This window comes from Hippocampus bargibanti, linkage group LG18 (genome assembly GCF_051943395.1).
Source record: "Hippocampus bargibanti isolate YZ-2025 linkage group LG18, ASM5194339v1, whole genome shotgun sequence".
NCBI lineage: Eukaryota > Metazoa > Chordata > Actinopteri > Syngnathiformes > Syngnathidae > Hippocampus > Hippocampus bargibanti.
In genome coordinates this window covers 13,865,266-13,887,550 of record NC_142751.1, presented here as the reverse complement: position 1 = coordinate 13,887,550, position 22,285 = coordinate 13,865,266, and the positions used below count along the sequence as shown (strand labels likewise).

Below are 22,285 nucleotides of genomic sequence, written 5' to 3'. Positions count from 1 at the left end.
TGGGGCATTTACTTCATTTCTATCAGTAAAAACTGTGCACTTCGAATTTGAACAAATAAAGTACAATGTGGCTCATTGTAAGATTGAGAAGGCTTATGGTTGCTTAGCTCCCATCCAGGTGAAATGAATGTACAGTGATCCCTCGCTACTTTGCGGTGATTTTTTTTCCAGGGGAAAAAAACTTTATTAATGGCATACAAATGTGCAAACGACACTATATATATACCTAGCTAGCTATCTATTTGCTGTCGATTAGCTATCTAGCAAGCTGGCTATCTAGCTAGCTATCGATTAGCTCGGTTCCGGGTTGAGTAATAATAATCCATTTCATTTATAAGCGCCTTTCAAAACTCTCAAGGACACTTTACAGTCACTGGATATATTTTCTGCGGGTGAGCAGCGGCAGCCACACGCGTCAACCCGGAAGTTATGGGCCTTTAATGACCTTGCGTCAATGCTGGGTCGTCAGTTAAAACGAGCAGACCGCATTTATTCAGGTTTTATCATTAATCATAATAATACATTTCATTTTAAGCGCCTTTCAAAGCTCTCAAAGACACTTTACAGTCACAGACAAGCATAGGTACTATAATAAATAAAATGCAATCACAGATAGAATAGAATACAATTATAAACAAGACAGAGAGCTACAGAAAATGCTATTTTAAATAGGTGGGTTTTACTTATTCATCTATTATTATTTTTATGATTTTATCTATTCATATATTTAGTTATTTATTTATGTGAGAGAAGAGGATGCACAAAACCGGGATAGATGGATGATGGAAAAGCCGAAAGGAAAATAAGTTATTTATCTATTTATTATTCATCAATTTTTTAGCATTTTGTTTATATATTTATGTATGTATATATATGTATCTATTAAATAGTTTATCTTTCTGTTAAATTATCTATGAACTCCGTCGCCTGTGACTTCCGCTGCTCACCCAGAGAAAATAACGTATCCTGTGACTGTTAACTGACCTTGTGAGGTTTAAAACACACTTATAAATTAAATGTTTTATTCTTATTATTTAAAACTATATTTGGATTGCCCTGATGTGGATGTCAGTCAATCCACATAACATACGTTGTTGGTGCGGTGCACTTTTACCGCGAAAAGTTTTCAACAAATAGGAAACGGAAGGAGGTGACTCCCGGAAATCCGTTTCACTGACGTCACACGCCATCTTCAAAACAACGCTTGCGCCATCTTTGTTGTTTGTTTTGACGTTATCTTCTTTCACGTTGATTTTTTTTAGGATTTCCACCAAGCAAATGTCGCGACGGACAAGTTCCGGCGTCTTGTAGCAGCTCACGTGAGCGCAGTTTCTTAATTTGTAGCAGCTCATTGTCTTGTTTTTCCTTTTAGCAGCTCACTTGAGCTTAGCTTCGGACAACCCGGTGGCGAGTGAAGGCTTGACACATGGCCCAACGCAGAGGAGTCATCAGTCTGCAGTTCAACCAGGACCACAGTAAGCAAGACTTTGAGTCCGCCATTTACGTCACGTGTCTCGTCCTGAACGCATTTCAATGTTTTGCAACTTTGGAACGCACTTTAAACGAATATTTGTCAATAATTGTCTGAGCAGCGGCAGCCACACGCGCCTGCATTCACTCAACCCGGAAGTAACTCAAATCCATAAAAAGCTGGCTAGCTAGTGAAATAAATACTGTAGATACATTTATTTAGCCATATTAAATATTGCTCAAGATAAATATTAAACTTACTATTTTAATGTTTATCTTGAGCAATATTTAATATGGCTAAATAAATGTATCTATTTCCTTCATTAGCTAACAAATAGCCAATATATAACTAGCTAGATAGCTAGACAGCCATAGAGCTATTAGATAGCTAGCTATCCAGCTAGATAGCTAAGAGATAGCTTATAGACAGCTCGCTAGATAACTAGACAGCCATAGAGCTAGCTAGCTAGATAACTAATAGATAGCCAGCTAGATAGCTAATAGGTAGCTCGCTAGATAGTTAGCTAACAATTATTCATCCAAAAGGAAACACGCAGAATGGCGATTGTCAGCGTGAAGCGTGAATGAAACTCAACGTCACCTTTGTAATAATAATAATAATAATAATAATTTCATTTAGAAGCACCTTTCAAAACTTTCAAGGACACTTTACAGTCACAGGATATTTTTTCTGCGGGTGAGCAGCGGCAGCCACACGCGCCAGCGCTCACTCAACCCGGAACAGCTGAAACTGGAACAAAGCGCTAACATGAAAAAAGGAAAATGCTGCCCCCTTGTGGAAGGGGAAAAACATGGCCAGGGGTCTTGCCAGGGCTTTATCGGCACCCAAAAAAAAAACAAACAAAAGCCTCTGCTCTTGTTTCAGGCTGTTTCTGCTGCTCCATGGAGTCAGGGGTGCGCATTTACAACGTGGAGCCATTAATGGAAAAAGGCCACCTGGGTAGGCCTGTCGTCACCCGACCGCTTCCGAGTGCCCTCCCGCGATCGCCCGCTAACCTGACGTCTGTTTTCCAGATCACGAGCAAGTGGGCAGCGTGGCGTCGTGCTCCATGCTGCATCGTTCCAACCTGCTGGCTTTGGTTGGAGGCGGAGTCAGTCCGAAATTCTCAGAGATATCTGGTGAGTCACTTTTAAAATCCTCCGACATTAAAGGACAACCGACACCTCCGGACAAGTTGCGTCCATAGTTTTTAAAATCACTTCAAATGACTTCTACTGAGCGCGTTTTACAAAGATTCCACCGCGTATAGCTACATTTTACCTTTTATGACTCGCGCTGAAAATTCAGGAAGTTTTGTTTTTGAGTTGATGACGATCCCCTAAGTGACATCACGTCAGGAACGCCCCTGACCGAGAAAGCGACACAATGCATTTTGGGTACTTTTTTTCGTCTGAAAACACAGTGTAGATCACGAAATTAGAAGGAAAACTACATAAATAACGCCATGGTGAATCGTTGTGTGTCGCAGCCAATTGCGGTAACACGCATAAAGAAGGTGTAAGTTGACACAAATTCCCAGTGGACATGATCAGCCCATTTCCAACGGAGTTTGTCCGCCATCTTGTGCATTTTCTGGGCGCTATATTGGAGTCCAGACGGCTCGAATTGATACAGAAGGACTTCTTTAATCGATGTCAAACATTTATGCTTTCCTCTTCAGAACTATTTGAATCATATTCATAACTGGATGAGTAATGAGAAAGCATCTTCTCCGAATCTCTGAAGCCATTGTTTTGATTCTGGAGCAAGGTAGTTTGTGAAGGAGTATGCTGCCGTGACGTCACGAACAAGGGGGCGGGACTTTCTGAATCTGCCCAGTTTTCGAGCTCATTTTGTGTCAGTTTTGGGACACTTGAAGTCATTTTGATTGGTGTTTTGCATGTGACTAAAAACATCAACCTGCGTGTTTTGGGTATTTTAGATGCTATAAAACGTTTTTCTGACGTCAGTTAGGAAACAAAAAAAAATGGTGTCGGTTGTCCTTTAAGGGATGATTATGAAAATGATAAACGGACCCCATTATTATTATTATTATTATTATTATTATTATTATTATTATTATTATATTTTATTTTTAGTTCTGATCTGGGACGACGCTCGTGAATGTCGGGATGCCAAGGACAAGCTGGTGCTGGAGTTCACCTTCACCAAGCCGGTGTTGGCGGTCCGAATGCGACATGACAAGTGAGTGAATTTTTATAATAATAATAATAATAATAATAATAATAATAATAAAAACAACAACAAAACAACGATTAAAAACAACAACAAAACAATAATAATAATAATGATAATCATCATCATCATCGTCATAATCATCATCTTAATCATAATCATAATAATAATCATCACAATAATAATAATAATAATACATTTGACTTCTAAGAGCCTTTCAAAAGTCTCAAGGTCACTTTACAGTCACAGAATAAGTTTTTCTATGGGTGAGCAGCGGCAGCCACATGCGCCAGCGTTCACTCAACCCGGAAGTAACTCAGATAGATAGAAAGCTAGCTCGATAGCTATTTTCCCGACTGTCTTCCTTTCAGAATCATCATGGTGTTGAAGAACAGGATCTACGTGTACAGCTTCCCCGACAAACCGCTGAAGCTCTTTGAGTTCGACACACGCGACAACCCCAAAGGTGACCACCACCGCCGCTCGCCCGCCACGCCCGACGCGTTCTCCTCCTCAACCTTTCAGGTCGGCCATTTTGTGTTGTTTGTTTACCGGTCAGGTTTGTGCGACTTGTGTCCCAGTTTGGAAAAGCAGCTGCTGGTCTTCCCGGGACATAAATGTGGAAGTCTGCAGCTGGTGGTGAGTTGATTTTGTTTGTTTGTTTGTTTGTTTTGCTTCCTGTCACCAATGTACAATGGATGTTTCAGAAATTAAAATGTACATATAATATATGAAAAGAATCTGAATAACTCATTCACAAATTTATAAAAATAATAATAATAATACGCTTAGAAATCAAATGTATTACTATTCTTATTATTATTGTCATTGTTATGATTATTATTATTATTAATAATATTTTCATCGTTATTAATATTTATATTAGTATTAATTAATATTAATATTCTCATCAATATTAATATTAATATTGTGCGAAATGTGTAGAAATTAAAATATACATATAATATATGAATATAATCTGATTAACTCATTCACTGCCATTCACAAATGTATAATAATAATAATAATATGCTTAGAAATCAAATGTATTATTCTTATTAGTATTGTCATTGTTATGATTATTATATTATATTATTATTATCATCATTATCATCATTATTAATATTGTCATCGTTATGAATATTAGTATTAATATTAATTAATATTAATATTCTCATCATTAATATTGTGTGAAATGTGTAGAAATTAAAATATACATATAATATGAATAGAATCTGATTAACTCATTCACTGCCATTCACAAATGTATAATAATAATAATATGCTGAGAAATCAAATTTATTATTATTATTATTATTATTGTTATTATTATAATTATCATCATTTTAATTTTAATTTCTATTTTAATTTTAATAACAGTATAGTAATAGTAGTACTACCACCAATACTTTTATTTTGAAAGGTCAGCTTCAGACAATAACCCTGGCACTGGAGTGGACTCATTTTATCACAATGACTTAAAAATTTTTTTTAAAAAAAAGAATGGCCCAACAGTGCAAAGGACTCTGACTTCCTGTCACCTCTCACCTATTTTCGCCATTCAGGATTTATCCAACACCAAACCTGGGACGTCGTCGGCTCCGTTCACCATCAACGCGCACCAAAGCGAAATCGCCTGCGTGGCGCTCAACCAATCGGGAAGCGTCGTGGCCTCGGCGTCTCGCAAGGGGACGCTCATACGCCTCTTTGACACCAACAGCCGCGACAAACTGGTGGAATTGCGCAGAGGCACCGACCCCGCCACCCTCTACTGGTAAGAGCGCCGCCGCTTCCTGTCTGCCAGGGTAGCTACTTCCTGTTTTGTATCAACATTACGCCGACTACATTTTTCCCACTTCTTCTTAACTCATTCGCTGCCGGACATGTGCAAAAATGTGTCCACTCCAGTGCCAGGGTTTTTGTCATTGTCTGAAGATGACCTTTCAAAATAAAAGTATTGGTCACAGAACACAGTGGGGAACAACATCCTGTTTGAAGTCGACTTTTCAAAGTAAAAGCACACAGCAGCCTTACATTAGGGCCAACCAATCTGTGATCTGTATAATTGTACTGTTGTGCTTTTATTTTGAATTTAACTCATTCACTGCCAGACGATGTGCAAAAATGTGTCAACTTCAGTGCCAGGGTTATTGTCATTGTCACTCGAATTGCAGGACTCATAAAATATTGAGTTTTAGGACTACATAAACATTCAATACAGCGTTAGAAACCTTACACTCTCTTCTTTCATTGGAAAAAAAAAGTGTTAATTCATAAATTATGAATCTGGAGTTATATGAGCTTGAAATGGGGGCAGCTATTCAAAATATAATACAATAAATACATATTGATTTATATAGCGCTTAAACAACAACTGAAGGTGGAGCAAAGCACTAATATGGAAAAAAGGAAAATGCTGCCTCCTTGTGGAAAAGAAAAAAAAATGCCAGAGGTCTGACCGGCGCTTTACTGGCACCCAAGAATGAATAAACAAAACCCGATCAAATTCGGGAATGGCGCTCTATATGTCATGCTTTTCAATTTCCGAATAAATTTGTGAATGGCAGCCAATGAGTTAACGTTCTCTATTATTGCTCTCCATTCCTCATCGACTTTATTTTGGCGTTCTGGTTGCCCCCCCACTTCCTGCCCACAGCCTCAACTTCAGCCACGACTCGTCGTTCTTGTGCGCGTCCAGCGACAAAGGGACGGTTCACATCTTCGCCCTTAAAGACACCAAGCTCAACCGCCGTTCCGCGTAAGTCCGCCGCCGCCGCCACGCTTCCGCAACCCACCTTGACTCCGCCCACTCCTGTGTGTGCGCATCAGATTGGCACGTGTGGGCAAAGTAGGACCCGTGATTGGCCAATACGTGGATAGCCAGTGGTCATTGGCCAGCTTCACCGTACCCGCCGAGTGCGCCTGCATCTGCGCCTTCGGGAAGAACACGTCCAAGAACGTCAACTCCGTCATCGGTCGGTGTTTTATGACCCCGTCCCGCAAAGGTCAATGCTAACGTTTCTATGTTGTCCCTCCCGTAGCCATCTGCGTGGACGGAACCTTCCACAAGTACGTCTTCACGCCCGATGGAAATTGCAACCGAGAAGCCTTCGACGTCTATTTGGACATTTGCGATGATGATGACTTTTGAGAAAAAAAAATAATGAGAAGAAGGACGTCGAAGGGATGACAGGACTCTACTCAGTCGTCATGACAACAGGTGGACCGTGGTGTCGTGTGTGTGTGTGTTTGTATGACTGGTCTTGTGAGGACCGCTAACATTTTATACCATACGTAGTGGGGACATTTTTGAGAAGTGAGGACCTTTTGGAGAACCTCACAAGTTTTTCATTCTAAAGGCTTCGAGAGGGTCTATATATGCATCTGTTAAAGGTTCAGAAAGGTCCTCACAAATTCACCCAAAATGATTTTTTGGTGTGTATTTTCATTTCACTTGGATACACACACACTTTTTACTCACTGTGTGTGTGTGGTTAATGAGAGGTAAAAGTTCATACCGCAAAAAGGAAAACGATATTTTAACCAAATTCACCACAGGGGTGAGGACTTTGAATGTACCCATTCAGAGTCCTCACTCCTGCTGTTATTTCAGTTTCAAGTCCACTTTTTGTTTCTTTATTTTTAAAGAAGTTGAAGTGGGAAATGAACACGAGTTCTTCTCTAAACGTATCAGCAATGGTGGTCCTCACTCCTTTATCTGAAGTTTTCCGGACCTCACAAAAACCGTTGAAACAGGAATGTGTGTGTGTGTGACTGATTCTGCGAGCCATTTCAACCACTTGACATATTAGTCACAGCGCCCACCGTGATTGGACTTTTATTTTTTTTGACCAAGTGAACAACGAAAATAGTTCTAATCGAACACAAAAAAAAAAGATGCTTTAAAAATAGATATTTAATTTGATCCAATTAAAACCGACATGAAAGTGATGCACCATAAGACAAATCTGAAAAATATCCAAACGAGAACTAAAACAGGTTCCAAACCGATGCAAACAAAAGCACAAAAATAAAGTCGAGTCAAGCTACCACCAAATCCAAATGAAGTGACAGTCCATGAAAGGTATTCTTTGGCGTTTCTTTCCTTCAAACTGAGCATTGGCTGGCCTTGAGTTTCCAACCAGGACGGCGTCTCAGGTGGCACCAAGAACCGCGTGACGATCATCGCAGACGTCGACAGAAAAGCCGTCCATGGTCTCCAACACCAAGCTCAGATGATCCAAGAAGGAATTGACGGACACACGCAGGATTCGAGCTTCGTCGGCGCACCACTTCCTGAAAAGGTCACAAAGAGGTCACGGGGGAGGTCACCCGCGTGGTTAAAGGCTCCTCTACTCACACGTGAAGTACGTTTGCGGTGAGTGTCAGACGTTTGCGAACGCCGCCTCGCCGGGGCTCGCCGTCGGGGCTCAGCGAGCCGAGAGCCACGGCGGCCTGTCGTACTGATGGGAAGGGGACGTCGAGAGAGCTGCAGGAGGGAGAGTCAAGGCAAACGGTACATGCTCGAGCATCACTGACAAACATTCTTTAGTACGCTTGAATTTGAATATGAGAGATTTTATTCGTCCAAATTTTTGCTGTTATGATACATAAAAGACTAGGATATTTTTTTTTCAGAGTAACACTCAATATAACCAGCTCCGATTACAAAGTAAAGGTGTTATGTCCTGTTCAATGCAAAGTACAACGTTCAATGCATTCTTCAATTTATCCTATTAGTGTATATAGTTATATATATACTATATATAATAATATAAAAAAAGATATATAATAGGTAGGTATAATAATTCATCACGCATTTTCTAATACCATATTAAAGTGCATTTAAATAGCTTTCAAATGATGTATAGATTATTGTTATATGACAAATAATAAGGAAATATATATTTTTTTAATTTTCGAAATATGAGGGGATTTTCTGCCTGTAAGTACACAGTTAAAAATAACTTTCTTCATTTTTTGCCAGATCTTAACGAGTAAGGTACCACTAGAAAGCTTTAAACAAGAAAAGATTCCAAATATCAACGATCGAATGCAGGCAGAGTTTCGTCAGAAATCCAAAATGGCTGTCACTGAATACTAGCAAAGAAAATTGCCAGCTCTCGAAATATATATGCTAATGCTTATTTTTGCTTGAAACTTGGCAGTTATGGAGAAAAATATATAATCTACCACTTCTATGAGTTATAAAAATACAACTTACTCACCTTTATGAACTGTAGCGTAAGCAAAAAAAAGCGTAAACTTTAATCCATTTTTTTTCCCCCAGTTTCTTGTTGTCGTATTCGGAAATTTCATGCTTGGAGGGAAACGTGTAATATGTCATCATAAGTTGCATTGCTTGGAAAATCTTATTATTTAAAAATATTATGATTAAATCCCACGAAAAACCATTACGTACTTCACAAAAATGCAATGATATACGACTGCGAGTATAGAGTGCGCTCGGTTCACTGGACAGAAACAATCGCGGTGGAATATACGTCACTGTAGCGTACCTACTATTAGCTGTCTGGCTGGCTAGATGGCTATTTATTAGCTATCTAGCTGGCTATCTATTAGCTAAATAAACGAGCTTTGTGTATATTTGAGTTACTTCCGGGTTGAGTGAACGCTGGCGCGTGTTGCTGCCGCTGCTCACCCACAGAAAAACTTATTGTGTGACTGTAAAATGACCTTGAGAGTTTTGAAAGGCGCTTATAAATGAAATGTATTATTATTATTATTATTATCCGTTTTGTACGTATTTTTATCATTTATGAAATGTATTATTATACGTTTTCCTGTATTTTATACGTATCATCGTTTCAAATGTATAGCGTCCTACAACTTTAATAAGGAAAAAATGTTTAAAAAAGTGAACTAATCCATTTCGTCTCAACTGCTGTTAGCTAACGACAATGCTGCCGCCGATCGCTACGATTGTCACGGCAAACCAGCAAAAGTAATATATATTTTTATATCGCTGCGTACAGTCGAATTGATTAAAGTATAACGTGCACATGCACGGTAAGCTTTTATTTCTATTTGTTTTAGCATTTCAAATAATGTACGACGTACTCCAACTTTTATACGGGAATTGTAATCATTTATAAGAGGGAAGCTATTAGCAAAGGTTGACAGGTCGAAGATTCAATCTGAACAAAAATGTGAGGATACAACTCCAGTTTGCTCGCTTGGTCGTCTCTTTCGGGCGCCGCCATCTTGCTTGTGATTGGATGTCTTCTTCGTCTCAGTCATTTTCGCATCCTCATACGCGCTGCCATCTAGTGGTAGAAAAGACAACTTACAACTCATGATAGCCTGCGGGTGTATTTCGTTTTACGCGATTAAATTGTATGTATGTATTAAATATGGACGAAATGTTTTGACGGTCTTGCTTGCTGTCCGTCAAAACGAAGATTTACGGGAAATTCTTCCCTTTTTTTTTTTTTTGCTTTGTTTTTATTTGTCTGAGGAGGCCCTGTCAAAATCAGCTGTCCCGTGTGTCCCCCTTGCCGTTTGGTGTTTGGACTCGTGAGCAACTCTTCGAAGAAACGCCGACAAAAATTCCTTTCAAAACTTCTCAGAAACCCCCTGAAGCCATAAGACGCGGTAAGGCAGACATATTTCTAATAATTTTAAGTCAAACAACCCATAAAAGGAGGCGCTTTGAGTGTCTAAGTCGGAGAAGTGGAGAACCAACAGTATTGTTGTCTAAATTACCAGCTAATGACATTTGGGGGCTACTTGACGACTGATATAAGTATAATCCATATTTCTAAAACATTTTTTTTTTCAAACTGCCTTTAACTGTCCACTCCAGTGCCAGGATTTTTGTCATTTTCACTCAAATTTCAGGACCCACAAAATTTTTGAGTTTTAGGGCTACGTAAACATTCAATGCAGCGTAAGAAACCTGAGACCACAGGTGTCAAAGTCAAGGCCCGGGGGCCAAATCTGGCCCGCCACAGCATTTTGTTTGGCCCCCGAAAGCAAATCTAACTTGTGAAATTTCATGATGCTAGCTAAAGCACCAACAACAACAATATCTAATTGTATATAAACCGCAATAACAGTCATTATTTATTTACTTTAAATTTTTAAAACTAGTCATTTAAAAATTTGCAGTGCCCCGTCCAATCATTGATGGCGGAACCAAAGAGAGGCGGTGGTCTCCTGCGTGACCTGCAGGTGGCGCTGCAGCTAAAGATTGAAGAGCTAACGGAGCGAGACGCGCTAATCGACGAGTTGGAGTTGGAACTGGACGCCAAAGAGCTCCTGATTGGACACCTGCGAGCCGAGCTGGACCGACATCGCAGTTCGGCGCCGGGTGGCGTCGATACAGTCACTGAGGTGCAAAACGCAGGTGGGAATGCCTTCAAGAATCTTTTGTTGATAGAAGAAGAGCCAACAAATGAAAAGATAAACACGCTTGATTTTATCATAATAATAATCCTAATAATAATAATAATACATTTCGTTTCTAAGCGCCTTTCAAATCACTCAAGGTCACTTTACAGTCACAGGATACGTTTTTCTGTGGGTGAGCAGCGACAGCCACACGCACCAGCGTTCACTCGACCCAAAATAGATAGAAAGCTAGCTAGCTAGCTAATAGATATCAAATAGTTAATAGCCAGATAGCCAACATCTAGCTAGCTTACAGCTAGACAGCTAATGGCTAGCCAGCTAGCGAATGGATAGCTAATAAATAGCTAGTAGATAACCAGATAGCAACAGCTAGACAGTTTACAGCCAGTCAGCTTGACAGCTGATAGCTAGCTAATAAATAGTTAATAGATAGCAGCAACAATTTCACCATGGGCTAAAATGGTGTATTTTCTGCCATCCAGCAGGTGGCGCTGCAACGATGGCGTCCTCGTCACTGGACGAACCACAGCGCACCAAGAGGCAGGCCATTTCTGCCGAACCCACCGTGTTGGATCCCACCCAGCTCACTGACGTCACGCTCACCAGCTACTGCAAAAGCAAAGAGTGAGATGCCCGCCCATTAACTCATTCACTGCCATTCACACATTTATTCGGGAATAGAAAATATAATGTAGAGCGCCATTCCCGCATTTGTTTTGTCATTTTTGGGGGTCAAAATCGTCAGTCATCTCAGTATGTAGTGACCAGGGTAGGATTTCCAAAATAAAAGCCAGAATATGTTCGCTGTGTTTGCGTGCAGGTCCAGCGAGTTGATCCAGAGTGCGCTGATGGACAACGACTTCATGAAGCATCTGGAACACGGACAGGTGAGAAATCACGCCGGCGTTCATTTTGTCTTTGCTATGACATGTTTTCGGTCCCGCCCGGTCCAGATTCTCACCATCCTGGACTGCATGAGGCCCACCAGCCTGGACAAAGGATGCTGCGTCATCCAGGAAGGCGACGACGGATCCAGCGTTTACGTTCTCGAGGGTGAGTGAAAGAAAGTCATTTCTTCTTTTCGACGAGGAAACGCTCGAACATGTTCACATTTGTCATCCATCAGAGGGCATGGTGGAAGTGACCAAAGAAGGCAAAAAGCTGTGCACCATCGGCCCCGGAAAAGTCTTTGGCGAGCTCGCCATCTTGTATAACTGCACACGCACGGCCACGGTGACAGGTATGTATGTGCACGTGAACGAACAACCCCACTGTTTGTTTTGTGCTGTTATTTTTAGTATTTTATGTCAATTGTTATTAAACTGCTATTAAAAAAAGATACACTCCATATATATAATTAATATATACATATATACACCGTATTTTCCGGTGTATAAGTTGATTTAATGGTGAAACGGCCTGTCCATTCAAATGAACGGCAGAAACGCCCACTGGCGGTACTGCTCCTCCATAGAAATGAATGGGAAAGTGGCTCTGCTATTGAAATTAATAGGGAATATCGCCCTCCTGTGGCCAAAAGTGGCACCGCAGTCACTGGTAGCGCCTTTGTAGAAATGAATGGGAAAATTGCCTGGTTATTGAAATGAAAAGGGTATATCGCCCTCTGGTGGCCATGTGTGGTACGGCAGCCCGTGTCGCGCCTCCGTCGAAACATTAGGAAAGTGGCCTGACTATTGAAATGCTATGGAGATGTCGCCCCTCTGGCGGCCAAAGATGGCACTGCAGTTACTGGTCGCGCCTCCGTAGAAATGAATGGGAAAGTAGCCCTGCTATTGAAATTAATATGGGGGTATCGCCCTCTGCGGCCAAACGTGGTACTGCACTTCAGTAGAAATGAATGGGAAAGTTGCCTGGCCATTGAAATGAATGAATATATAAACAATTAATATATATAAATTCGCAATAAAATATGTAAAATAATAAAATGTGTGTGCGCAGCGCTAACCCACATCAAGCTGTGGGCCATCGACCGTCAAGGTTTTCAGACCATCATGATGAGGACGGGCCTCATCAAACATAACCAATACACGGACTTCTTAAGAAGGTAACGCGGATGTGATGATGCAACGCCATGCTGCCATATTGACGTCACGCCTCCCTTGCCGTTAGCGTTCCTTCCTTCCAGGCCCTTCCGGAGGACATTCTCAGCAAGTTGGCTGACATTCTGGAGGAGGTGAATTTCAACCTATCTGACATGTTGTCAAAGGGAGATCGGCTCTGATTGTGTAACTAACTCTGTGTGTGTGTGTGTGTGTGTGTGTACACCAGACTCACTACAACAACGGCGACTGCATCATCAGGCAAGGCGCCACAGGAGACACTTTCTTCATCATCAGCGAGGGTCAAGTGAGACCCCCCCCCCTGAGATTGAATTCTACAAAATTTTGTATTGGATCTTTCAAATGTTTTTTTTTTTTACATTTCTCATTTCATTTTCTGCTGGCTAGCTATTAGCTATGTATTTGCTATCTATTAGTTAGCTAGCTGACTGGCTTTAAGCTGGCTAGCTATTGGCTATCTATTAGTTAGCTAGCTTTCTATCTATTTGAGTTACTTCGGGGTTGAGTGAACGCTGGCGTGTGTGGCTGCCGCTGCTCACCCACAGAAAAGCTTTATCCTGTGACTGTAAAGTGACCTTGAGAGTTTTGAAAGGCGCTTAGAAATGAAATGTATTATTATGATTATTATTACATAAACATTCAATGCAGCGTTAGAAACTTTAGATGCTCTTCTTGTATCAGAAAAAAAGAGTTAATTCTTAAGTTATATAGGTTTGGAGTTATCGGAGCTTGAAATGGGGGCGGCTGTACAAAATACAATGCATACTTATTGGTTTATATCGTGTTTTAACAACAGCTGAAGCTGTAACAAAGCGCTAACATGGACAAAAGGCAAATGCTGCCCCCTTGTGGAAAAGATAAAACATTGCCAAAGGTCTGACCAGCGCTTTATCGGCACTCCGCCAACAAGAAAAAGCCAAACAAATTCGGGAATGGCGCTCCACGTCATGCTTTTCAATTCCCAAATGAATTCGGGAATGGCAGTGAATGAGTTAAAAAAAAATGATTCCCACCTGATTGTGCAGGTGAACGTTTGGCAGCAGAGCGTCTCCGGTGACGAGCAGATGCCGATGAAGACGCTATCGAAAGGCGACTGGTTCGGCGAGCAGGCGCTGAAAGGGTGAAAACGCGTCGCGCCGTCATGACCGACGTCGCCATTCCGTCCTGCCTTCTAACATGTCGCCTCTTTCGCCATCCCGCAGGGAAGACGTGCGCACGGCCAGCGTGACGGCAGAAGGCGCCGTCACCTGCTTGGTGGTGGACAGAGAGTTGAGTGGTTCGGTCTTCTTTGCCCCGCCCCTGTTGTGCAAGCCCCTCCCCTTTTTTTGTTTTTAGCCCCTCCCTCCACCACCAATATTGAATGACCTTTTTAGCCATAGATGAGAAGGTTTCTTCAGCCGTCGTCTGTACTTCTTTGAAGGTGTCGGACGGTTTGCTTCTTATCCAAGACGCTTCGTCAGCGAACACATTTTTTTGCTGGTAGTTTTGTCCCTCTATTTATATATCCCTACTGTCCAGACGTGGCGGTGCCAGACTCTGCTACGATTGGTCCCTGCTCTCAGGTTGAGGGGAGCAGAGGACGAATCCCTGCGGCTGCACTGATTATTTCATTGTCCTTCCTGAGTATGGGGTCTACGACTGGCCTGATTGCCCCATTTGCTCTGGTATCACCTCATCAGCATAACTAAGCCCATGTTGCCTAAGAAGTCTGTTGTACAAAGGATCCAAATTGAATTTCACCCCACCATGGTGATTTAGTGAAGGGTTTTGCTTTTTTAAATGAAAATAGCCTCTTTTAGTCCCCTTTCAAACTATCTATTTTCTTTCGCTAAGATTTTAACCTCATTGTCATCAAATGAGTGTTTGCTAGCTTTTAGGTGCATATGTACTGCCGATTGAGGTCCACTAGTATTATCCCTGCGATGTTGATGAAGTCTTTTTTTTTTTTTTTTTTAGCCATAGCAATGCAGCTAGCCATCAAATAAGCCGATTGCCCCGTTGTCTCCGTGGCGTGTTGCTTTCACACGTCTTTTGTCCCTCAGGTCCTTCAAGCAGCTGATTGGCGGCCTGGAAGAAGGCGACACCAAGCAAAGTGACGACGACGACCAAGTCCAATCCAAGTGAGCGCAGGACATCACGTACTAGCTAGCATCCGCCGCGTCAAACTAACGACAGGCTAACGACAGGCGTCCGGCGGAAGACGATTTCTTTTCCGGCGTGACCCTTGATGACTTCCGCGTCGTCTGCACTTTGGGCGTGGGAGGCTTCAGCCGCGTGGAGCTGGTGAGTTTTTTTTTTTTTTTTTTGTCAGCGCGCTGATTGGGTGTCGGTACGCGACTGAGACGCCTCCGTGCCTCTTTCAGGTGCAGCTGAAGAGCAACGCCGGCCGCTCGTTCGCCCTCAAAGTGTTGAAGAAGCGTCACATCCTGGACACTAGGCAGCAGGAGCACATCCTGTCGGAGCGCCGTATCATGATGGAGGTCCACAGTCCTTTTATTATCAGGTGACACGACAGCAAATTGGACCAATCCCGTCACTCCTTTTTTTTTTGAGTGACGGTTCAATGTGTCGCTGGCCCGCTGCAGGTTGTACCGGACCTTCCGGGATGCCAAATATTTGTATATGCTCTTGGAGGTTTGCCTTGGCGGGGAGCTTTGGACGCTCTTACGAGACAGGTGGGTGGCGTCATGAAAAACCTCTTTTATTCCTCTGGATGGCTCCATCATCCACCACAGCCTTTATTTTTTATTTTTATTATTCATTTATTTATTTGTTTATTTATCTGTATATTTATTGATTCGTTCTTGTATTTTTATTTATTTAATCCTTTATTTTTACTTATCCATTTATTTATGCAGCTTTGTACATATTTAATGAGTTTGTTTATCTATTTATTTATTGATTAATTTATGTATTGATTGAATCGTTAATTTAATCCTTTATTTACTTATCCATTTACTTATCTATTAATTAATCTATTCATTTCATTTTGTATTTATGATTAATTTATTTTGTATTCATCATGTATTTATTTAGTCGTTTATTTAATCCTTTATTTACTTTCCTATTCACTTATCAATTAATCAATTATTGAGAGATTTGAAAGGCGCTTATAAATGAAATGTATTATTATATTCATTTGTCTATTATTTATTTATTTAGTCATTTATGTGTTTATGATTTGTGTATTTTTTAATAATTTATTTAATAATTTATTTATGTATTTAAATATCTACTTTTTTTATTCATTTATCTGTGTATTTATTATTCATTTCTTTTCATTCATTTATTATTTATTCATGTAATCATTTATTTAATCAATTATTGATTTATTTATCTATTAATCAATGATTTTTATATTCATTTGTATATTATTTATTTAGTCATTTATGTAGTCATGATTTGTGTATTTTTATTCATTATTTATTGCATCGTTTAATCATTTATTTAATCATTGTACATATTTAAATATATATTATTTTTAAAATAATTTGCCTGTTTATGTAGTCATTCGTTTATCTATGTATTTATTATTCATTAATTTATATTTATCATTTAATCATTTATTTAATCCAATATTTATTGACTTATCTATTAATCAATTCTTTTATTCATTTGTCTATTATTTATGTAGTCGTTTATTTATTTATGATTCGTCTATTTTTATTCATTTAATCATTTGTTTCATCCAATATTTATTTACTTATCTATTAATCAATTATTTTATATTCATTTTCTATTATTTATGTAATCGTTTATGTATTTATGATTCGTGTATTTTTATTCATTATTTATTTCATCATTTAATCATTTATTTATTTATTGTACATATTTAAATATCTATCTATGAATTAATTATTATTAAATTCATTTGCCTGTTTATGTATTTATTTATTCATTTATCTGCCTATTTATTATTCATGTATATATTGAATCCTTTATTTACTTACCTATTTACTGATCTATTTATTTAATTATGCATTTATTAATTAACGAATTACTTATTGTACTGTATTTCTTTGTGTATTGACGTGTTTATTTTTGGATGTCGCCAGGGGCTCGTTTGACGACGGCACCACGCGATTCTACACGGCGTGCGTCATCGAGGCTCTGGCGGAGCTCCACTGCAAGGGCATCATCTACCGCGACCTCAAGCCCGAGAACATCATCCTGGACAGCAGAGGCTACGCCAAGCTGGTGAGGGAGTCCACCGAGATGCACGTCAACGATCGCAACTTGACGGATCCCAAGTCGCCCTGTAGGTGGATTTCGGCTTCGCTAAGAAGGTAGGCCTGGGGAAGAAGACGTGGACCTTCTGCGGCACTCCCGAGTACGTGGCCCCGGAGATCATCCTCAACAAAGGTCACGACAGCTCCGCCGACTGTTGGTCACTTGGGATTTTGGTGTTTGAGCTTCTCAGTGGAAGGTCGGTACGGTACGGTACGGTACGGCACGGCGTCATCTCCGTGCTTCCGCTTTTAACACTTCCCGCTACCGCAGTCCGCCGTTTTCCGGCTCGGATCCCATGAAGACGTACAATGTCATCTTGAGGGGCATCAACATGGTGGAGTTCCCCAAAAAGATCACCAAGAGTGCCGCTAATCTCATCAAGAGACTTTGCAGGTTGTGACCTGGCGGAGATTCAACATTTGAGATTGACAAAACTTCAGAGTGACCATTTTGTGTTCTGTTATGTGTGTCAGAGACAACCCCTCGGAACGTCTCGGGAACCAGAAGAACGGCGTGAAGGACATCCAGAAGCACAAGTGGGTAACGTGATGTCACTTTCTGCTTGTCATTGTTGCTATGGAAACTCCTCCTCCTCCTCCTTTTAGGTGGTTTGAGGGCTTCAACTGGGATGGCCTGCGCCAGGGAACCATGGACTGTCCTTTTGCACCAAGGGTGATTATTATTATTATTATTATTTTTAAATAGCATCATCAATAGCATGTTGGTTTCACTGTATTTTTCGGGCCTTCAGGTAGAAGGCCCGCTGGATAACAGCAACTTTGACCACTTCCCCCATGACACGGAAGGCCCCCCTCCTGATGAGGAGTCGGGTTGGGATCTGGAGTTCTGACATCCCAATGCCAGAACAGCAAGTGAAGCGCAAGTCGAGCCAGGTCAGTTCTGTGTCCATCTCCGTTTCTTGCCAACATTAACTCATTCACTGCCAGGCGATGTGCTAAAAATATCATAATAACTAAAACTAATAAAAAAACTAAAACTAATACTACTAACACTAACACTAATACTACTACTAATAATAATAACAATCAAAATATTACATTTCATTTCTAAGCGCCTTTCAAAACTCTCAAGGTCACTTTACAGTCACAGGATCAGTTTTTCTGTGGGTGAGCAGCGGTAGCCACACGCGCCAGCGTTCACTCAACCCGGAAGTAAGTCAAATAGATAGAAAGGTAGCTCGCTAGCATGTCGATTTTTTTTTTTTTTCTAATGGTTCGCCACTTTTGTAATAAACGTATTATTTATTATTATTATTATTATTATTATTATGGTGGCGGCCCCACCGAACCAAACCGTGATGGAAGAACTTGTTTTTACTTGTTTTTATTTATCTAGTTATCTCGCTAGCTATGTAGCTCGCTATCTATTTTCTATCTTTTAGCTATCTAGCTGACGAGCTAGCTATCAATTAGCTATATAATTATCTGGCTAGCTTGCTATCTATTATCTACCTATTACTTCTGGGTTGAGTGAACGCTGGCGCGTGTGGCTGCCGCTGCTCACCTGCGGAAAAAATACCCTGTGACTGTAAAGTGTCCTTGAGAGTTTTGAAAGGCGCTTAGAAATGAAATGTAATATTTCGATTGTTATTATTATTGTTATTGTTATTGTTATTATTATTATTAGTAGTAGTAGTATTATTATTATTATTATTATTATTATTGTTAGTGTTAGTAGTATTAGTATTAGTATTAGCTTTTGCATTAATATTAGTATTAGTATTATAAGTTTGTATCTTTCAGCATTAAAAAATAGAACTAGTCTGCACATTGACATTTTTAATGTGATATTCCTCAAACATCATTGAGGACACGTTAAGAAAATATTCACAGCTGCAATTGTAATAGCCGACTCGCCCTTAAATTTTTAACATTACCACTCGTCATCCAAGGCCTTTTTAAAAATATTTGCCTTTTTTTTTTTTACCTTCTCGTTCCACAAATTTGTTGTCACCTTCTGGACATTGGATGGGCTATCACACCCCCCCCCCCCCCCCTTTCTCAACATGGCATCTGAAATGTGAGCACATTTAGCTTTTTCACAGTCGCAAAAAAGAAAACGCACCATAAATCTGTCTTGTTTTTTTCCTCAATGATAAGCAACCATTTTCACCCAAAAAATGAATAAAATAAAAAAGGGATGAAGAGGTACCGTCCATTTCCGCACTGCCAATTGTACATTCACCCCCGGCGAGATGGCGATAAACGGCGTATCCTCCATCGACACAGTTGTGTAATTTTTAAGTGGCTAAAACCTGAGTTGTTCCAACGGACGTCTGTAAGAAAACAGCACAGCAATGCACATCCCAAAAAAAGCAACCAAAAATAAAAATAATAGTTATAGATGGTGGATGGAAAGTATTGGCTAAAAAAATAAAAAAATACATTTTTTTTTTTCGGTACAGATAGACAGTGGATGCAAATGTTGGACTAAAAAAAAGTAATACAATTATTAGTTAGAGGTAATGATAGTGGATGGAACCCCTTCCCCAAAGCTTTTCCAGTTGAAACATTTTTTTTCCTGCCTCTTTAAGGACAACCGACACCATTTTTTGTTTCCTAACTGACATTAGAAAAATGTTTAATAACATCTAAAATACCCAAAACACGCAGGCTGATATTTTTAGTCAAATGCAAAACACAAAGAAAAATGACTTAAGTGTCCAAAAACTACCACAAAATGAGCTCGGAACTGGGCAGATTCAGGAAGTCCCGCCCCCTTGTTTGTGACATCACACAAGGATACTCCTTCACAAACTGCCTTGCTCCAGAATCAAAACAATGGCTTCAGAGAGTTCAGATTGGGAGAAGATGCTTTCTTGTTACTCATCCAGTTATGAATATGATTCAAATAGTTCTGAAGAGGAAAGCATAAATGTTTGACATCGATGAAAGAAGGCCTTCCGTATCAATTCGTCTGCTTATAAAACGTTTTTGTGATGTCAGTTAGGAAACAAAAACAATATGGTGTCGGTTGTCCTTTCATTCTAATTGGAAGATGACAAAATTGTGGCATTTGAACTAGGGTGTGTAGACTTTTTATATCCACTGTACGCAACCGCACATCCATTGTAACCCAAATGGTGACCTCAATGGGGTTTTGTACAGATGATTTTCTTTCTTTTTTTTTTTTTAAACACTCCAAATAAAAGAAGCAACAAACTTAACTTTTTTTTCTTCTTCTTGTTCCTGAATTCTTTCAGGGTCCTTGTCCCCTTTTTTCCATTGTCGGCCATTTTTGGTCACAAAAGGTCCTCGTAATCCAACAGTTTGGAGTGCTGCCGCGTTTTCCACAGGCGGTAAAGACGGAAGTCAAAGTACATCTCGATCATTTCTTTGCCTTCACAAAAGTCAAAGAAAAAAGAAAGAAAAAGTTGTGTGATTCAAGAAGATTTGGGATGAAAATCTGTCATAATTTGGGATTTGAGCCTATTTTTTGCAGTGCACGTTTTTGTGGGTCATGTGCTCCTCTTTGCTGCTTATAATTTTATGTATGTGTGTGTGTCTATTTGTGGATCTATTTATTTGTATGTGTTTTTATTCGTGTATTTATTTGTTTGTGTGTATTTATTTGTATATTTATTTACGTTTATTAGTGTATTTTTGTGTTTTTTGTGTGTAGTTATCTGTATATCTATATAAGGATTTGTGTATTTATTTTAGTGTGCATTTATTTGTATATTTATTAACGTGTGTGTTTGTGTATATTTGTGTGTTAATGTGTTTTTTTCATTTATTTGTATATTTATGTGTGTATTTTTGTGTCTGTTTATTAGTGTATTTATTTGTGTTTTTTATTCATGTGTATTTATTTTGTGTGTATTTATTTGTATATTTATTTACGTTTATTAGTGTATTTTTGTGTGTTTATTTGTGAATTTATTTAGTGTGTAGTTATCTATATCTATGTAAGGATTTGTGGATTTATTTTGGTGTGTATTTATTTGTATATTTATTAACGTGTGTGTTTGTGTATATTTGTGTGTTAATGTGTTTTTTTTGCATTTATTTGTATATTTATGTGTGTATTTTTGTGTGTGTTTATTAGTGTATTGATTCATGTGTATTTATTTGTGTTTTTTATTAATGTGTATTTATTTTTGCGTGCATTTATTTGTATATTTATTTATGTGTGTATTCTTGTATGTGTTTATTTTTGTGAATGTGTAGACATTTTTATTTGTATGTGTACTTGTATATGCTTATTTGTGTATTTATTCAGATATTTTTATTTTTGTGAATGTCTCGGCATTTTTATTTGTGTGTGTACTTGTGTATTTATTTTTGCTTATTTATTTGTATGTGTCTATTTTTATATTTATTTTGGTGTGTATTTATTTTTATATTTACGTGTGTATTAATGTGTGTTTATTTGGTGAATGTCTATCCATTTCTTTTTGTATATTTCTGTGAATGTGAGTTTTCTGTTCGTCATCACTTAAGAGGGACACAAGTCTGGGCACCAAAAATAGCCTTAAACCACGCGCCAGATTTGTTCGCCTTCCTTGTCATGCGATGCCAACACTCACTACTAACCCTGCGCGGAAAGCTCCAATGGCGACTCGAAGTCCACGGAATAAGGCCTCATCAGATTCTTCAATTTCTGGAACAGCTGTTAGGGTGCAGATAAAAGAAAGCCAAAGCCTATTTATTAAGCCCCCTTTTTGCAATTTCGTACGCCATTGTGTTAGCATGTTGCGCACGCTCGCATAAGGACAAATGGAGTTAGTTATTGCAAGCAGGATGTTGTGATTCCAGCTTACCCAAAATGTCATTTTGAATACATTTTTGTCGTTGTTTACTTTAAGACATCTTACCCCAGGGTTACAGTGACTCAATAAAAAGTGTGCCTTTTTTTGGGGGGGGGGGGGGGGGGGGGGGGGTGTATGTCCAGTATGTACAATGTATGTATG

The 22,285-nt window shown here is 39.5% G+C and overlaps 4 protein-coding genes across 5 annotated transcripts in view; 2 read left to right on the top strand and 2 right to left on the bottom strand.

Moving 5' to 3' along the window:
• The first annotated feature begins 1,182 nt into the window (after nucleotides 1-1,182).
• wdr45 (WD repeat domain 45) lies at nucleotides 1,183-7,309 on the top strand. Its single transcript, XM_089020681.1, has 10 exons — nucleotides 1,183-1,475; nucleotides 2,357-2,431; nucleotides 2,506-2,610; nucleotides 3,571-3,676; nucleotides 4,039-4,133; nucleotides 4,227-4,306; nucleotides 5,233-5,441; nucleotides 6,324-6,425; nucleotides 6,497-6,642; nucleotides 6,709-7,309. The coding sequence occupies exons 1-10, from the start codon at nucleotides 1,427-1,429 to the stop codon at nucleotides 6,816-6,818; spliced, it is 1,077 nt and encodes a 358-aa protein (XP_088876807.1). The 5' UTR covers nucleotides 1,183-1,426; the 3' UTR covers nucleotides 6,819-7,309.
• A 148-nt stretch (nucleotides 7,310-7,457) lies between these two features.
• lage3 (L antigen family member 3) lies at nucleotides 7,458-9,969 on the bottom strand. Its single transcript, XM_089020682.1, has 3 exons — nucleotides 9,848-9,969; nucleotides 8,028-8,156; nucleotides 7,458-7,963 (listed from the first exon to the last, which is right to left on the bottom strand). Exons 1-3 carry the CDS (start codon nucleotides 9,889-9,891, stop codon nucleotides 7,822-7,824), a joined length of 315 nt encoding a protein of 104 aa, XP_088876808.1. The 5' UTR covers nucleotides 9,892-9,969; the 3' UTR covers nucleotides 7,458-7,821.
• A 179-nt stretch (nucleotides 9,970-10,148) lies between these two features.
• On the top strand, nucleotides 10,149-22,238 carry LOC148884778 (cGMP-dependent protein kinase 1-like). Of its 2 annotated transcripts, none has more exons than XM_089020677.1 (22): nucleotides 10,149-10,282; nucleotides 10,799-11,036; nucleotides 11,527-11,665; nucleotides 11,862-11,928; nucleotides 11,995-12,094; nucleotides 12,168-12,281; nucleotides 13,001-13,106; nucleotides 13,172-13,235; nucleotides 13,331-13,408; nucleotides 14,148-14,242; nucleotides 14,325-14,390; nucleotides 15,165-15,242; nucleotides 15,309-15,405; nucleotides 15,486-15,625; nucleotides 15,708-15,797; nucleotides 17,178-17,319; nucleotides 17,385-17,548; nucleotides 17,623-17,745; nucleotides 17,826-17,888; nucleotides 17,958-18,024; nucleotides 18,104-18,245; nucleotides 20,576-22,238. In XM_089020677.1, exons 2-21 carry the CDS (start codon nucleotides 10,817-10,819, stop codon nucleotides 18,200-18,202), a joined length of 2,112 nt encoding a protein of 703 aa, XP_088876803.1. In that variant the 5' UTR covers nucleotides 10,149-10,282; nucleotides 10,799-10,816; the 3' UTR covers nucleotides 18,203-18,245; nucleotides 20,576-22,238. The 2 variants fall into 2 exon arrangements, with proteins under 2 accessions (XP_088876803.1, XP_088876802.1); XM_089020676.1 differs by having other exon boundaries at nucleotides 11,524-11,665.
• The window catches only part of nsmfa (NMDA receptor synaptonuclear signaling and neuronal migration factor a), a 34,070-nt gene continuing 32,360 nt past the window's right edge, over nucleotides 20,576-22,285 (bottom strand). Inside the window, exons 13-14 of the mRNA XM_089020683.1 lie at nucleotides 21,909-21,984; nucleotides 20,576-20,712 (exon numbers count right to left, since the gene is read on the bottom strand). Of these exons, the coding sequence (XP_088876809.1) occupies nucleotides 20,615-20,712; nucleotides 21,909-21,984 (174 nt within the window). The 3' untranslated portion in view covers nucleotides 20,576-20,614. The remainder of the gene's footprint in view (nucleotides 20,713-21,908; nucleotides 21,985-22,285) is intronic.

Bases quoted from the DNA above. Each gene is read 5' to 3' on its own strand.
- wdr45 (XM_089020681.1), top strand. From the start codon at position 1,427: ATGGCCCAACGCAGAGGAGTCATCAGTCTGCAGTTCAACCAGGACCAC. The intron at 1,476-2,356 runs GTAAGCAAGACT...CTCTTGTTTCAG, and splicing joins GCAGTTCAACCAGGACCACA to GCTGTTTCTGCTGCTCCATG. The intron at 3,677-4,038 runs GTGAGTGAATTT...TCTTCCTTTCAG, and splicing joins GTCCGAATGCGACATGACAA to AATCATCATGGTGTTGAAGA.
- lage3 (XM_089020682.1), bottom strand. From the start codon at position 9,891: ATGGCGGCGCCCGAAAGAGACGACCAAGCGAGCAAACTGGAGTT. The intron at 8,157-9,847 runs GTATCCTCACAT...TCCCTCCTGCAG, and splicing joins CAAGCGAGCAAACTGGAGTT to CTCTCTCGACGTCCCCTTCC. The intron at 7,964-8,027 runs GTGAGTAGAGGA...TGACCTTTTCAG, and splicing joins ACCGCAAACGTACTTCACGT to GAAGTGGTGCGCCGACGAAG.
- LOC148884778 (XM_089020676.1), top strand. From the start codon at position 10,817: ATGGCGGAACCAAAGAGAGGCGGTGGTCTCCTGCGTGACCTGCAGGTG. The intron at 14,391-15,164 runs GTTGAGTGGTTC...TTTGTCCCTCAG, and splicing joins TGCTTGGTGGTGGACAGAGA to GTCCTTCAAGCAGCTGATTG. The intron at 17,889-17,957 runs GTGGGTAACGTG...TCCTCCTTTTAG, and splicing joins AAGGACATCCAGAAGCACAA to GTGGTTTGAGGGCTTCAACT.